This window comes from Lingula anatina, chromosome 10 (assembly GCF_051362555.1).
Source record: "Lingula anatina isolate TDL-2025a chromosome 10, LinAna3.0, whole genome shotgun sequence".
NCBI classification, from domain to species: domain Eukaryota; kingdom Metazoa; phylum Brachiopoda; class Lingulata; order Lingulida; family Lingulidae; genus Lingula; species Lingula anatina.
Genome location: NC_141776.1, coordinates 18,856,969 through 18,869,989, shown reverse-complemented (window position 1 = coordinate 18,869,989; position 13,021 = coordinate 18,856,969). Strand labels below are relative to the sequence as shown.

General features: G+C 39.0%; 2 protein-coding genes across 2 annotated transcripts; both read right to left on the bottom strand.

Annotated features, from left to right (window-relative positions):
- LOC106157867 (uncharacterized) lies at positions 1–1,544 on the bottom strand. Its single transcript, XM_013533657.2, has 3 exons — positions 1,380–1,544; positions 551–801; positions 1–390 (listed from the first exon to the last, which is right to left on the bottom strand). The coding sequence occupies exons 1-3, from the start codon at positions 1,531–1,533 to the stop codon at positions 82–84; spliced, it is 714 nt and encodes a 237-aa protein (XP_013389111.1). The 5' UTR covers positions 1,534–1,544; the 3' UTR covers positions 1–81.
- Positions 1,545–6,177: 4,633 nt separating this feature from the next.
- Positions 6,178–8,823, bottom strand: LOC147759719 (uncharacterized). The gene is made up of 3 exons (XM_086997772.1): positions 8,495–8,823; positions 7,687–7,934; positions 6,178–7,366 (listed from the first exon to the last, which is right to left on the bottom strand). Exons 1-3 carry the CDS (start codon positions 8,646–8,648, stop codon positions 7,058–7,060), a joined length of 711 nt encoding a protein of 236 aa, XP_086853898.1. The 5' UTR covers positions 8,649–8,823; the 3' UTR covers positions 6,178–7,057.
- Between the last annotated feature and the right edge of the window lie 4,198 nt (positions 8,824–13,021).

The following is a 13,021-nucleotide window of genomic DNA, read 5'->3' as shown; positions in this document are numbered from 1 at the left end:
TGTCCTTTTTCATGTTTCGTTTGTCCTTGTTCATGTATTCGTTATCATCGTCAACATTCGAACTTATTATTCGTCCCAGATTCAAATTAAGAAAGGTTTCCAGGCCGGAAGAGGAGGAGGTGCCTCCAAATCAACACAGTCGTTGCCCGGGTTGCCATTGAAGTCCGCGCAAATACCACGTACTGCATAAGGGCCACCGACGGCCCACTCGCCGTGCGCGTGTATGACAACTCTGTGCCGATAGACAGTGACGAACATGTATGGGGCCATATTGCAATCTATCTTGAAATACTTCGGTGTACCATAAACCCACGCGGTCCCATCTGGAGGGGGGAAATTAGCTGGTAGGCCTGCGGTAGCGATTGGAACCCATGCAGCGCCATCCCAATACTGAAAGCAAAATGCAAAAATATTTTTAATATGGTGCAATGAACTAAGTGTAATGAACATTTTGACTGCAACTGTTAGAGAAACGGGGATAAGGGGTATGGTTATTAAGTTGGTGCAAAAGGTGCTCATTGTATTTAAAACTGTAAGAAAGAAGACTCACATATAAGTTGACACGCCCCCCCAATGTGGCCCTAAAGTAGATGTCAGTTGGACACTTCACGTATACTTCTTTGATGCGCGTGGCATTTGGTGCACCATGTAACTCGTGCTCAGTCATCACCCACCACGGATTTCCTATCCAAGGAAGGATCATAACGCCGTATTTTTCAACAGGAGAAGGATAAGTGAAGGTTCTGTTATCTAGAGTGTTGTAATATACATCGCCGTGTCCCCCACACGTGGAATTATCAACTACAAAAACATAAAAATGTTAATTTTAAATGAGAATGTCACTTCTACATGTAAATATTGCATGTTATGTGGCATGAATTTTTGCATTTAAGCTTCAAATAGTTAAAACAGTGTAAGAATTAAATGTCTTGTTCTGCTTAGTAAAAAAGTAAAAAAAAATGTGAAAATAATTTCTTTTTATGCCTTTCACCATCCACCCCACACGTGTAAAGACTTTCAAAGAGATAGGAACGATCCTATAGCCCTCTGAAGCCTGCGGTTACTGTGTAAAAGCAAAAAAAAACTTTTTACTCAGTTTTGAAGTTGGCTTTTTAAAAATGCATCCAATCTAGTTATAGGGTATACCCTACTGACTGCTATAATCAAATTTGAGTGATGAAGGCCTCCATTTAATCTTGTATTTATCTCTGTATTTCACAACATAATGAGTATTCCGCACTCACTTGCCATACAAAAAGCGCAACATATTTTTGGTTGTCGCAAACATAGTGAACACTGCATAACAGAAGTAGCGACAAAAACTTACGTTGTGTTTTCATCGACAATCAAACTGCATTAACCCCGTTGCTACTACTTACGTATGCCTGGTCCTGCTGGCAACGGTTCTGTGACTAAATGAGGTGCCAACCTTGCTTCAAGCTGTGGGGGAGTAGCAACGCCAACTACAGTCGCCCTCGGGCCAACATAAACCAGCACCATGGCCACGGCCAGTGTCATAAGGCGTCGATCCATAATGAGTAGCTCTTTCGGCAAGTTCTCTTGACAGTCGTCAGTGCAGAGATTTTTATATTCCTCAAGTTCATTAAATTTCCATCGAGGCGGAACAGAAACGACCAATGAACGTTCTGATGAATATTAATTCTGACGTCAATTTTACACGTGTCCCGTGTGTCACGTTTTCATTGGACTATCTAGAAAACGGGCAGAGTCAGTTTATTACAATGGCATATTGCTGTCCGTACGCCAGTCGAAAATTCTTGGAGACATAGAATGACCTTTATAATGTAAAGGGGATACCAGATGTGAAGTAGACCTGGAATGGTACGAATTGAATCTACATGACCTGAAGCTGACAGCCCATTTCTTGCCTGACAACATTGATGTGAAAAGAAAGCTTTCTTGAAGCATAAAACCAGAGAGACAAGGGTATTGAAAGATAAAGACCAAGTAATTCATAGAGCTAATGATGGCAATTAAAATATTTTTTTTTACAGATGAAAAATCTTATAATCTCTTCCTTCTTATCCATCCTTGTCAATACTGTCTTAAACCGTTTGCTCTCTGAGATTCTCATCAAAAACAATCTGATATTTTTATAATGAGGGGGATTTTAAGAATATCATAACAATACAGCTGAAGGATATATATATATATATATATATATATATATATATATATATATATATATATATATATATATATCCAAAAACCTAACAAATCAGTTCCAAGTGTCTTATTTTAATATAAGCTAATTACCTCCGCCAAGGAGGTTATGTTTTTGGTTCCGTTAGTTTGTCTGTCTGTCTATCTGTCTGTCTATCTGTTAGCAACATTACAGAAAAAGTTATGCATCGATTTTGATGAAATATTCAGGTACTGTCAGAAGTGGGCCATGGAACAGATGATTACTTTTTGGTGGTGATCAGGATCAATAATCAATCAATAATCAAAAATCAAAAAACTATAAACATAATGATACTGCAAGTTCCACACAGAAACCCATGCTTTAAAAAATACTCGCTTTTTGTCATATTTTACCTTGTAGGGCCTAAAGAAAAAAGGACTTTAATTCTTGACACCACTACCCCCTGTTCAGAATTAGTACAATGTAGAACAGTTCACACCCCCTCCCCCCAAAAAAGAGGACTGGGACTGAAGCTTTAGCGAGGCGTTTTCCCACTACATCGATTATCATCAGTGCCAGTTAGAAGGATGAGACATAATTAAAATACAAACACAGCACCGTCGTCCCAATCGCATGCGTAATGCGGTGAATAGTTAAAGAGGCAATTTCGTCTTTCCACAATCTCGCACAAGGTCAGATAACAGCTGTTTGAATAAAAAGAATAGGTACCTGCCTCCTCTGTGGATACTTACGTTAATATGAGTTTTGTTATGTAAAACTTTATAGTAACTGTTTCTTTTGCTGATAGTGGGAATTTAGTCTATAAAGAACGTCATCTTTTCAAGAAATAACGAAGGTACTAGAAAGTCAGTCGAAAATGACAAATATCTGACTAGAGTTGGCACCAGATGGAATTTAATTGACAGGGGGAGTTAGTAAATTGAGAGTGGGTGGACTCGATATTGGATGGCACACCCGCCGTGGGCTGTGACGACGGTTTTGTTTCCTTGTTATTGTCATTAGTAGTGGGTTCTTTTTCATCTCGAGCTTTTTAATTACTGTTTAGGAGTCAAGGTAATATGTGGGGAAAAAACAAAGACGTCGCATATCTAATGTACTGAATGCGCCATAAGTTTCTTTTTTTCCGTATGTTTTGCAAATCAAATCCTTATTGCCTGCATAATAAACCGCTTTAATTAAGTTCTATCTTCTATGTAGATGACGTTTATCAAACAAGTCAAGCGAAACACTGCAGTTTTGGAAAATTGGTCATTTTCTCATACAAGGCATATAATAGTATAATATTTTGGATAACGATCTTATAGCAGGCCCGCAGCTAGGAGCCTATTCCAAAAAAGTATACATTTCTTATACTCAGTATTTTAATGTAATCGTTGGCATCAGTTGTAGGCCGCATCCACAACAGCAGATCAAATATGGCGACCCACGTAAAAGCTTGACGTCTAAACCCCTAATAGCCAGTGAATAGATTCCCAGTGGAGATTACGCATCAAGCACCTAAGAGGTTCGGCCATATTTGATCCGCGGGCTATTTAGTCCGCTGTTGTGAATGAGGATTTACTGACAAAATGTAACAAGTTAATTTAGATTCCCTTGGCAATGAACACGTTTTCGATCGCCCCATCTTTTTCTGTATATTTTATGTTTCTCACGACAACGTCTCTAGATAGATAGACATTGAAACCAGTTATTATATTCCTTTTATTTGTTACCCCCTAGCAATCAGTTTACTTTTACAACCTTCCTCCACCTAATTCGTTTTTAACATTGCATCCATTTGCAGTTTATGCTTACAGTTTCACTCATGGTTCCCAGCAGACTGCGGTTCCAAGCAGACTACGATTCCTAGCAGACTACGGATCCCAGCAGACTAACATTCCTGTCACACCTGGTCTAGTTTCAAATGTCTAACCAAACCCAAGGTCTTAAATGTCTTTTTTTTCAATGTCTTAAATGTCGATCCATATGACTTATTGTGCCTCAGATGGCTCAGTAACATCACCCTTACTACGTGTGAGTGTTTTATTATCTGTCCACATTTCAGTCTCCTGCTCAACACCTGCCTCTCCATCAAAACATCCCTGTCTGGGGTACATTACTTCAACATTTCTAACCATGTCACACTTATGGCCATTTACAACACTTGTGTTCAAACATATTAAAATATATCTCTCCAAAAAGGTCTGTATTGTCCTTTGAAGATCCTTTGTTGAGGCCCTTTGCTGGAAAATTGATGAAATCGAACACAGCAGTACCATGCAGTTTATTGAGCCATATAAGCTACCTGTTTCTGTGCTCACCTATTTGTGGTCAGGGAATATTATCTGTGAATCTGACAGCAGTTGAATTGAACGCTGCAGCTCTGTTCACCGTGTAGATTTTAAAAAGTGTTTCATATGTGTTTCATATGTAGATGAGCATGCAGAGTTGATTTTTTCATTATTAAGTGAATAAAATAAACACATATCTTATTAATTGCCTACCTTAAAATACAGTTTTTTACAGTTTAAATAGTTAAGAAATACCTTATAAATGTTTCTTCTCTTATCTCACTATACGTTTTTCTAGACCTCAATTAATGTGTGCATTCAGAACACTTTGATCCGCGGACTAACAAATCCTGCTGATCAAATATGGCCGACCAACCTGAAAGCTTGCTGCATAATGCCTTAATAGGCACTGAAAAGATTCCCCGCGGGGATTACGCGGTAGGCTTTCAAGTGAGTCGGCCATTTTTGAACATGGAATTTGTTAGTCTACATATCAACTTTGGTTGTGAGTGCTGCCAATTTATCATTGGCCCATTCAGAATAGGTGATCCGAGGACTAACTGATCCTCCGACTAATTATGGCTGACCACACTTCAAAAGCAATATCGCTGATTTCCGATGATCTCCCCGCCACCACACGCGCCATTCAAGAGATTTATACCACGGCTGGCGCTTTAAATAGTAGGATAATTGCACTTGTATTTTGCGTAGAGGTTTGTCTGTATTTTCATTCTCTTCGCTTCGTTTTTTCTATTGTTGGAAGCGCCAGTCGTGGTATAAGTCAGATGTAATTACGTTCTTGTATGTCGCAAACATTGGACGATTCGTATTGTAACTAGTACTAAATCTCGGCTCCGAGGTTTAATTGCTAGAGCTCTGCAGCGACGGCGAGTGTGGAGGCAGGAAGACCATGATGGAAATAGCGGCGTCGCTTTTGAAGTAAGGTCGGCCATATTTAGACGGCGTATCAGTTAGTACTCGGATCATCTATCCGAATGGGAGACCATTCGGGGATTGTGCGAAATTGCTTTCAAGAGGGGTTGGCCATATTCGTTAGTCTGTAGCAGGACGCAATCGATTTCACCATCTTTATCACTCAACTCGATCACATTTCAAAAAAGCCTGAAGTCAGTTTGAGATATTGATAAATCAACGTTAATCAACTTCCTGGCGTGGTGCAAATAATGGTATTTCTAATTTTGCACAAACAACACAATTAAAGGGCGATCTGCAGTTGCGGAGTCTGTTGGCGGTGACTGATTGGGCTGCAGCACAATTGCAATTTGCTGATGTAGAGTTTAATGCGGGAAGGGAGGGGGCGGTTTCAGTTAAATACCTTCATGTGTAAATTTGCTGACCAACCAAATCAAATGCCTTCGTCCTTGGCAATCTCCGACGGTGCCTTCCCTTTCCCCAGGACTTCAATGATTATACCGCATGCGGGAGAGTCGACTCTCCCACATTTTATGTAATTTTTTTTTCAAAATTTTATTATTATTATTATTATTATTATTATTATTATTATTATTGTTGTTGTTGTTGTTGTTGTTGTTGTTGTTATTTTGCCCTGACCGTTCGTGGTCAATTTGAAAATCAGAGCGCCGATGGGGTCACTTTCCATTATACACGCGTTGCATGATTGTTGTTGATTATAAGGCAGTTAACAATTCTCTTATTGAAACATAGCTGTAACTTCCTTTTTTTTCAACAATTTCATTTACAAGTAAGGAATGCCATCAATAACTTCTTGAACCTTCTTTATTCAAAATTAAGCATAGCTAAAAGAAAGAAATTTTAACGACATACACAATATTTTTTATCATTTTGCTCATTTAAAATATTTGAAATATGCAAACAGAACTTCAGAATATCTCTCTTACCCTCTCACTTAACATATATATCCATCCCATGCATTAAAGATTGTAACATTTGAATAGAATATTTAAAATTTAAGTCCCTCTTATATATCATAAAAGAACAAAAGAATAATAATTAAGTCACCAAGGTAAATAATTGAGACATAAAAAATACACAATTTTCTATCAATTCGCTCACTTGAAGAATACCAAATTTGAAAACAGTGTCTCAAAACATTACGTTTACTTAGCATAAATATTCTGTCCATTCAAAATTGATTAATAGGAAGGATGTTTTCATTTGAGTCACTGTAATATATCAAATGCGAATACCAATTTAGTCTACATATATACATATGTTATGGAAAAAATAAGATGTTACAAAAACATACATTATATGCGCAACATATAATTTGCCATAAGCACCTCGTCTATTACTAAAAAATTAATGTATAAATATCAAGACATGAAAAAAAAACTACGGCATATATAACTGACCAATCATTCTACCGTAATCGAATGTCAATATACATAGTTGAAGGAAACAGTATCTTATCCACAAACTTCGAATAATCAGGAAAATAAGTGAAATTGCAGTTTGCGTTCCCCATTTTCAGCTGTCAGTATTCTTATCGGTTTCAGTCCAATTTGTTGTCTTTGTTTACCTAAACGTTATCTTTGTCCTTTTTCATGTTTCGTTTGTCCTTGCTCGCGTCGTTTTTGTCATCGTCCACATTCAGATATTGACTTTATTCGTCCAGGATTCAAATTAAGAAAGGTTTCCAGGCCGGGAGAGGAGGAGGTGCCTCCAAATCAACACAGTCGTTGTCCGGGTTGCCATTGAAGTCCCCGCAAATGCCACGTATTGCATGAGGGCCACCGGCGGCCCACTGACCGCTCGCGTATATCCTGACACTGTGCAGATAAACAAGGGCGAACATGTATGTGTCCATTCTGCAGTCTATCCTGAACTTTTTCATTGCAGCATAAACCCAAGCGGTTCCAGCGGGAGGGGGGAAAACTCCTGGTACGTCTGCGAGATTGATAGGAACCCATGCATCGCCACCCCAATACTGGAAGCGAAATGCAAGAATATTAATATATATATATATATATATATATATATATATATATATAGAGAGAGAGAGAGAGAGAGAGAGAGAGAGAGAGAGAGAGAGAGAGAGAGAGCAATGACTTATGAGTTGTGAACATTGTGAATACAAATGGAGAACATAGATAACAATGACCCTGGCTCTGGATTGCTTTGCTTTAGTTTACAATTCTGACCCGAGAGAGAGAGAGAGAGAGAGAGAGAGAGAACAAGAGACGCGACAAACTGCTTGGTTCAAAAAGTGTTCGCTGTATTGAAAATTATACTGGAAAGATGACTCACAAACAACTTGATAACCGCCCCCAATATGGCCATGAAGTAGGTGTCAGTTGGGCACTTCACGTATACTACTTTAATGCGCGTGGCATTTGATTTTCTTAACTCATGCTCCGTAAGCACCCACGTTCTGTTACCACTCCAGGGCAGGAACATAACGCCGTATTGATCAACAGGAGAGTTGTACGCAAAGGGTCTGTGATCGAAAGTGTTGTACCTAACATCGCCGCGTGCCAAACAGACGGAATTGGCAACTACATAAGAAAAAACAATGATATAAACAAGAAATTCCAAGTTTAAATACATTATACTCTGTGTCAGTGAATACGTGTTTTAGCTTCGAATAGCTAAAGCAATAGTTTTAATCAAGGTTCTTGTTCTGTTGCGCAAAAAGTAAAATAGGTGAAAATGTTTTTTCTATTATGCTGTTCCGCCTCCACCCAATATGATCAGATATTTTCAGAATGGTCTTAGCCTTTTGAAACCTCCGATGGGTGTAAAAGACATTTATTTTTACTTGCGTTAGAAATGTTTTTATTTTTCCTTTGGCTGAGTTCAATTTAGCCACAGAGAATACCCTATTGACTACAGTGATACCTTGAGTGATTAAAACACATTTTAATCTCGTTTTAACGTACTCTGTATACACATAATAGCGTACATTTCGCACTTGCTTGCCATACAAAAACGCCACATGTTATCTGGTCGTCGCAGTGAACGCTGGATAACAGTAGTAGTGGCCTACTGTAATTATACGTTGCGTTTTAGTCGGCAATCAAACGCGTCCTGGCTTCATCCTGTTGCTACTACTTACGTACGCCTGGTCCTGTTGGCAATGGTTCGTTGACCAAATGACCGGCCAGCCTTTTTTCAAGCTGTTCGGGAGTAGCAGCACCAACTACTGTCGCCCTAGGCCCAACATAAACCAGCACCATGGCCACGGCCAGTGACATAAGGTGTCGATCCATAATGAGTAGTTCTTTCGGCAAGTTCTCTTGGCAGTTGTCGTCAGTGCAGAGATTTCTATACTTCTCAAGTTCATTAAATTTTCATTGAAGCGGAACAGATTCGACTAATGGACGTTTTGATGAATATTAATTCTGGCGTCAATTTTACATATATCCCGTGTGTCACGTTTTCATTGGCCTTTCTAGAAAAGGGGCGGAGTTAAAATTTTATTACAACGGAATATTTCTGCCCGTACACCAGTCAAAAAACCTTGGAGACAGACAGAATAACCTGTATTTACAGGCGTAAAACCAGAACAGTGTACTTTTATTGAAATGTACTACAGTGCAAATATCTACGAAGCTGATAGCATTTAAACTGAACGCTTACAAAAGCTAAACTTTTCAAAATATTTAATAGATGAAAGTTGAATTATTTTTCTCATTAATATGGTCCAATACACCAAAATATTTCATAAAAACACGTACAATTTTAAACTAGTTCAAATTTTGCATCTATGCCGAGTGAAAGCTATGTGACAGCTCCGAATGATTCAGCAAAACTATAAGAATTGTTTTGGAACAATATTGCATAATAATACTTGAAAGTTCTGTAAAGACACCCATGCTTTAAAAAAAACTCGCTTTTTATCATATTTTACCTTCCAGGTCCTGATGAAAAATGGACTTTTATTCTCGAGACCACTACCCCCTGTTAACACCCATTCAGAATTAGTACAATGTAGGACACAGGTCAGTTCACACACACTCGAGCCACACCCCAGAAGAGGACTGGAACTGAAGCTTTTTCCCCAATGCATAAATCATCATCAGTACCAGCTAGTGGGGATGAGACTTGTATTAAAATATGAACATACCACTGACGTCGCAATCGCATGTGTAATACAGTGAAGAGGCTATCGTCTTTCACAACCTTACACAAGGTCAGATAACAGCTGTTTGAATAGAAAGAATTGGCACCTGCTCCTGACGCTCTGTGGATACTTACGCAGGGGCGGATCCAGGATTATTTGAAGGGGGGTCGGCGGATCCTCCCCCCAGCGGAAGGGCCCCGAAAACTTTTGGTATTTTAGAGAGCGAACGGTGCCGTTTGGTACGGTTTAAAACTATGATTCAAGTAATCAAAAAAAATTTTCAAGAGGGGACCAGAAATCGAAGGGGGGGGGGGGCAGGACTCCCCTGACCCCCCTTTAAACTCGCCACTGTTACATACATAAGATTTCTTATGTTAAAGCATATACTGTATGTGTATAAACAGTTTATTATGCTGGCCGGTGGATCTAAATCTATATAGAATGTTATATTTTTAAAAAGAAGGATTACGAAGAAGGATTACGAAGGTACGAAAAAGTCAGTATAAAATGAAAAGCGACTAAAATACATGTGAGTACCAGATGGAATTTAATCGACTGGGGGAGTTAGTTATTTGAGAGTGGACTCAATATATCGCATGACACACCCGCCGTGGACTGGTGACAAAGCAATCATGTTTTCTATTTATTGCCATCACTGAATCATTTTCCATCTGAAGCTTTTTAATTACTGTTTAGGAGCCAAGGTTAAATGCGGGGGAAAAATCAAAGACGTCGCATATCTAATGTACTGAATGCGCCACAAGTTTCTTTTTGCCCGTATGTTTTGCAAATCAAATCCTCATTGCCTGCATAATAAATCGCTTTAATTACGTTCTATCTTCTGTATTGGAGAATTTCATTGAATACGTCAAATGAAACACTGCTATTTGGAAAACTGGTAATTTCTTATCTAAGGCATACGGATAGCACTAGAAATATTTCAAATAACGAGCGTGTGTCAGGACTGATTCCACAAAAGCATACATTTCTTATATTCTATATTTTAATGTGATTGTTGGCATCCATTGTAGGTCGCATTCACAACAGCGGATGAAATAAGCCGGCCAATGTATATCTTGCCGTCTAATCGCCTAATAGACAGTGAATAGATTTTCCCTGGGGGAAAACGCAACCAGCATTGAAGTGAGACAGCCATATTTGATCCGCGGACTAGTTGGACCGCAGTTGTGAATGCGGCCTCACCGAAATATGTAAATATAGGTAAATTCGATCCCCTTGGCAATGGGCATGTTATCTTATTATGTCGGTCGCCCCATCTTTTCACTGTATATTTTATGTTTCTCACGACGACGTCAATATATAGATATCGAAACCAGTTATTACATTCCTTTTAATTGTTGCCCCCTAGCAATCAGTTTACTTTAAAAAACCTCCCTACACGTATTTCAACATTGCTTCCCTTTACAGTCTATACTTACAGCTTCACTCATGGTTCCCAGCAGACAACGGTTCCTAGCAGACTACGGTTCCCAGCAGACTACGGTTCCTAGCCGACTAAGGTTCCTAGCAGGATAACATTCTTGTCACACCTGGTCTAGTTTCAAATGTCTAACTAAACCCAATGTCTTAAATGTCGATCCATGTGACTTATTGTGCCTCAGATGGCTCAGTAACATCACCCTTACTACGTGTGAGTGTTTTATTATCTGTCCACATTTCAGTCTCCTGCTCAACACCTGTCTCTCCATCAAAACATCCCTGTCTGAGGTACATTTCTTCAACATTTCTATCCATGTCACCCCCATGGCCATTTACACCACTTGTGTTCAAACATATTAAAATATATTTCTCCAAAAAGGTCTGTATTATCCTTTGAAGATCCTTTGTTGAGGTCCTTTGCTGGAAAATTGATGAAATCGAACACAGCAGTACCATGCAGTTTATTAAACCATAAAAGCTACCTTTGACTTTGCTCGCCTATTTGTGGTCAGGGAATATTAACTGTGAAGCTGATAGCAGTTCAGCTGAACGTTGCAGCTCTGTTCACCGTGTAGATTTTTAGTGTTTCATATGTGTATGTACATGTACATGCAAGGTTGATTTTTCTCATTATTAAGTGAATGAAATAAACACAGATCCTATTTATACAATTACATACCTTGAAATACAGGTTTTTACATTCAAATCTTTAAAAAATACCTAATACATGATTATGTTCTTATCTCATTATACATTTTTTCGAGCATCAATTAATGGGTGAATGCAGAGCAAGATGATCCGCGGACTAACAAATCCTGCTGATCCAACATGGCCGACCAACCTGAAAGCTTGCTGCATAATGCCTTAAAAGACATTGAAAAGATTCCCCACGGGGATTACGCGGTAGGCTTTCAAGTGAGTCGGCCATTTTTGAACATATAATTTGTTAGTCTACATATCAGCTTTGGTTGTGAACGCCGCCAATTTATCATTGGCCCATTCAGAATAGATGATCCGAGGACTAACTGATCCGCCGGCCAATTATTGCTGACCACACTTCAAAACCGACGACTCGTGTTGCTATGTACCAAATCTCGGCTCTGGGGTTTAGTTGCTGGGCCCCATCATGGAATAAGGGGCGGAATTTCCTATCACTTGTTTAAATACAACAGATTACTTTATGAGTCAACACTTGTCACTCCCATAAGTCAAACAATAGAACCAACGGTCCATTGGTTTAGTCATATGTACCTCTTTTTTTTTTTTTTTTTTTTTTTTTTTTTTTTTTTTTTTTTTGCAATAAAGATAAACTGTTTTATTTTTATTTTGTTGTATGCTTGAAATGCAGGTATATCATTTTACTGAGATATGTGTAAATTTCATTCATCAAGTTGACAGACCCAATAATTTTCAGCTTTCTTTGTATTTTCCATTATGTTTTGGTGGTCATTTTGGATTTTACCTGCTCAAACAGCATTTCTGAGATCCAACGACAAAGTTCACAGAAGTTCTTATAGGAGTTCCGACTTGGCGCGTGTGGTAGTAGGGGAGACCATTCGGGGATTATGCAACATTGCTTTCAAGGGGAGTAGGCCATACATGTATTAGTTAGTCTACGGATCAGCTGTTGTGACATCGGCCTAAATTAGTCTTAAAATAGTATGATTTACAGTAGCAGGACAAAATTTGGACGCACTCGTTTTCGAGGGCCATTTTGATCACATTTCAAAAAGGCCCGAAGTCAGTTTGAGATATTGATAAATCAACGTTAATCAACCTCTTAATGTGGTGCAAATGGTTATATTCCTAATTTCGCACAAACAACACAATCAGATGTCGTACTGCGGAGTCTGTTGGCGTTGACTGATTGGGATGCAGCACAATTGCAATTTGCTGAGGTAGACTTTGATGCAAGGAGGGAGCGGGCGGTTTCAATTAAATATCGTCATGTGTAAATTTGCTGACCAACTGAATCAAACTCTTTCACCCACGGCACAGTGGCGGGTACAGGGGGGGGGGGGGCAGATGGGTCAGAATGGTCCTGACCCCCTCCCCCCTTCAATTTCTGGAAAAAAATTA

Excerpts from the sequence above, each read along its gene's own strand:
- LOC147759719 (XM_086997772.1), bottom strand. The coding sequence starts at position 8,648 with ATGGATCGACACCTTATGTCACTGGCCGTGGCCATGGTGCTGGTTTAT. Across the intron at positions 7,935-8,494 it reads GCCAACAGGACCAGGCGTAC|TTGCCAATTCCGTCTGTTTG; the intron begins GTAAGTAGTAGC and ends TTTCTTATGTAG. Across the intron at positions 7,367-7,686 it reads GGGCGGTTATCAAGTTGTTT|TATTGGGGTGGCGATGCATG; the intron begins GTGAGTCATCTT and ends TTTCGCTTCCAG.
- LOC106157867 (XM_013533657.2), bottom strand. The coding sequence starts at position 1,533 with ATGGATCGACGCCTTATGACACTGGCCGTGGCCATGGTGCTGGTTTAT. Across the intron at positions 802-1,379 it reads GCCAGCAGGACCAGGCATAC|TTGATAATTCCACGTGTGGG; the intron begins GTAAGTAGTAGC and ends ATGTTTTTGTAG. Across the intron at positions 391-550 it reads GGGGGCGTGTCAACTTATAT|TATTGGGATGGCGCTGCATG; the intron begins GTGAGTCTTCTT and ends TTTTGCTTTCAG.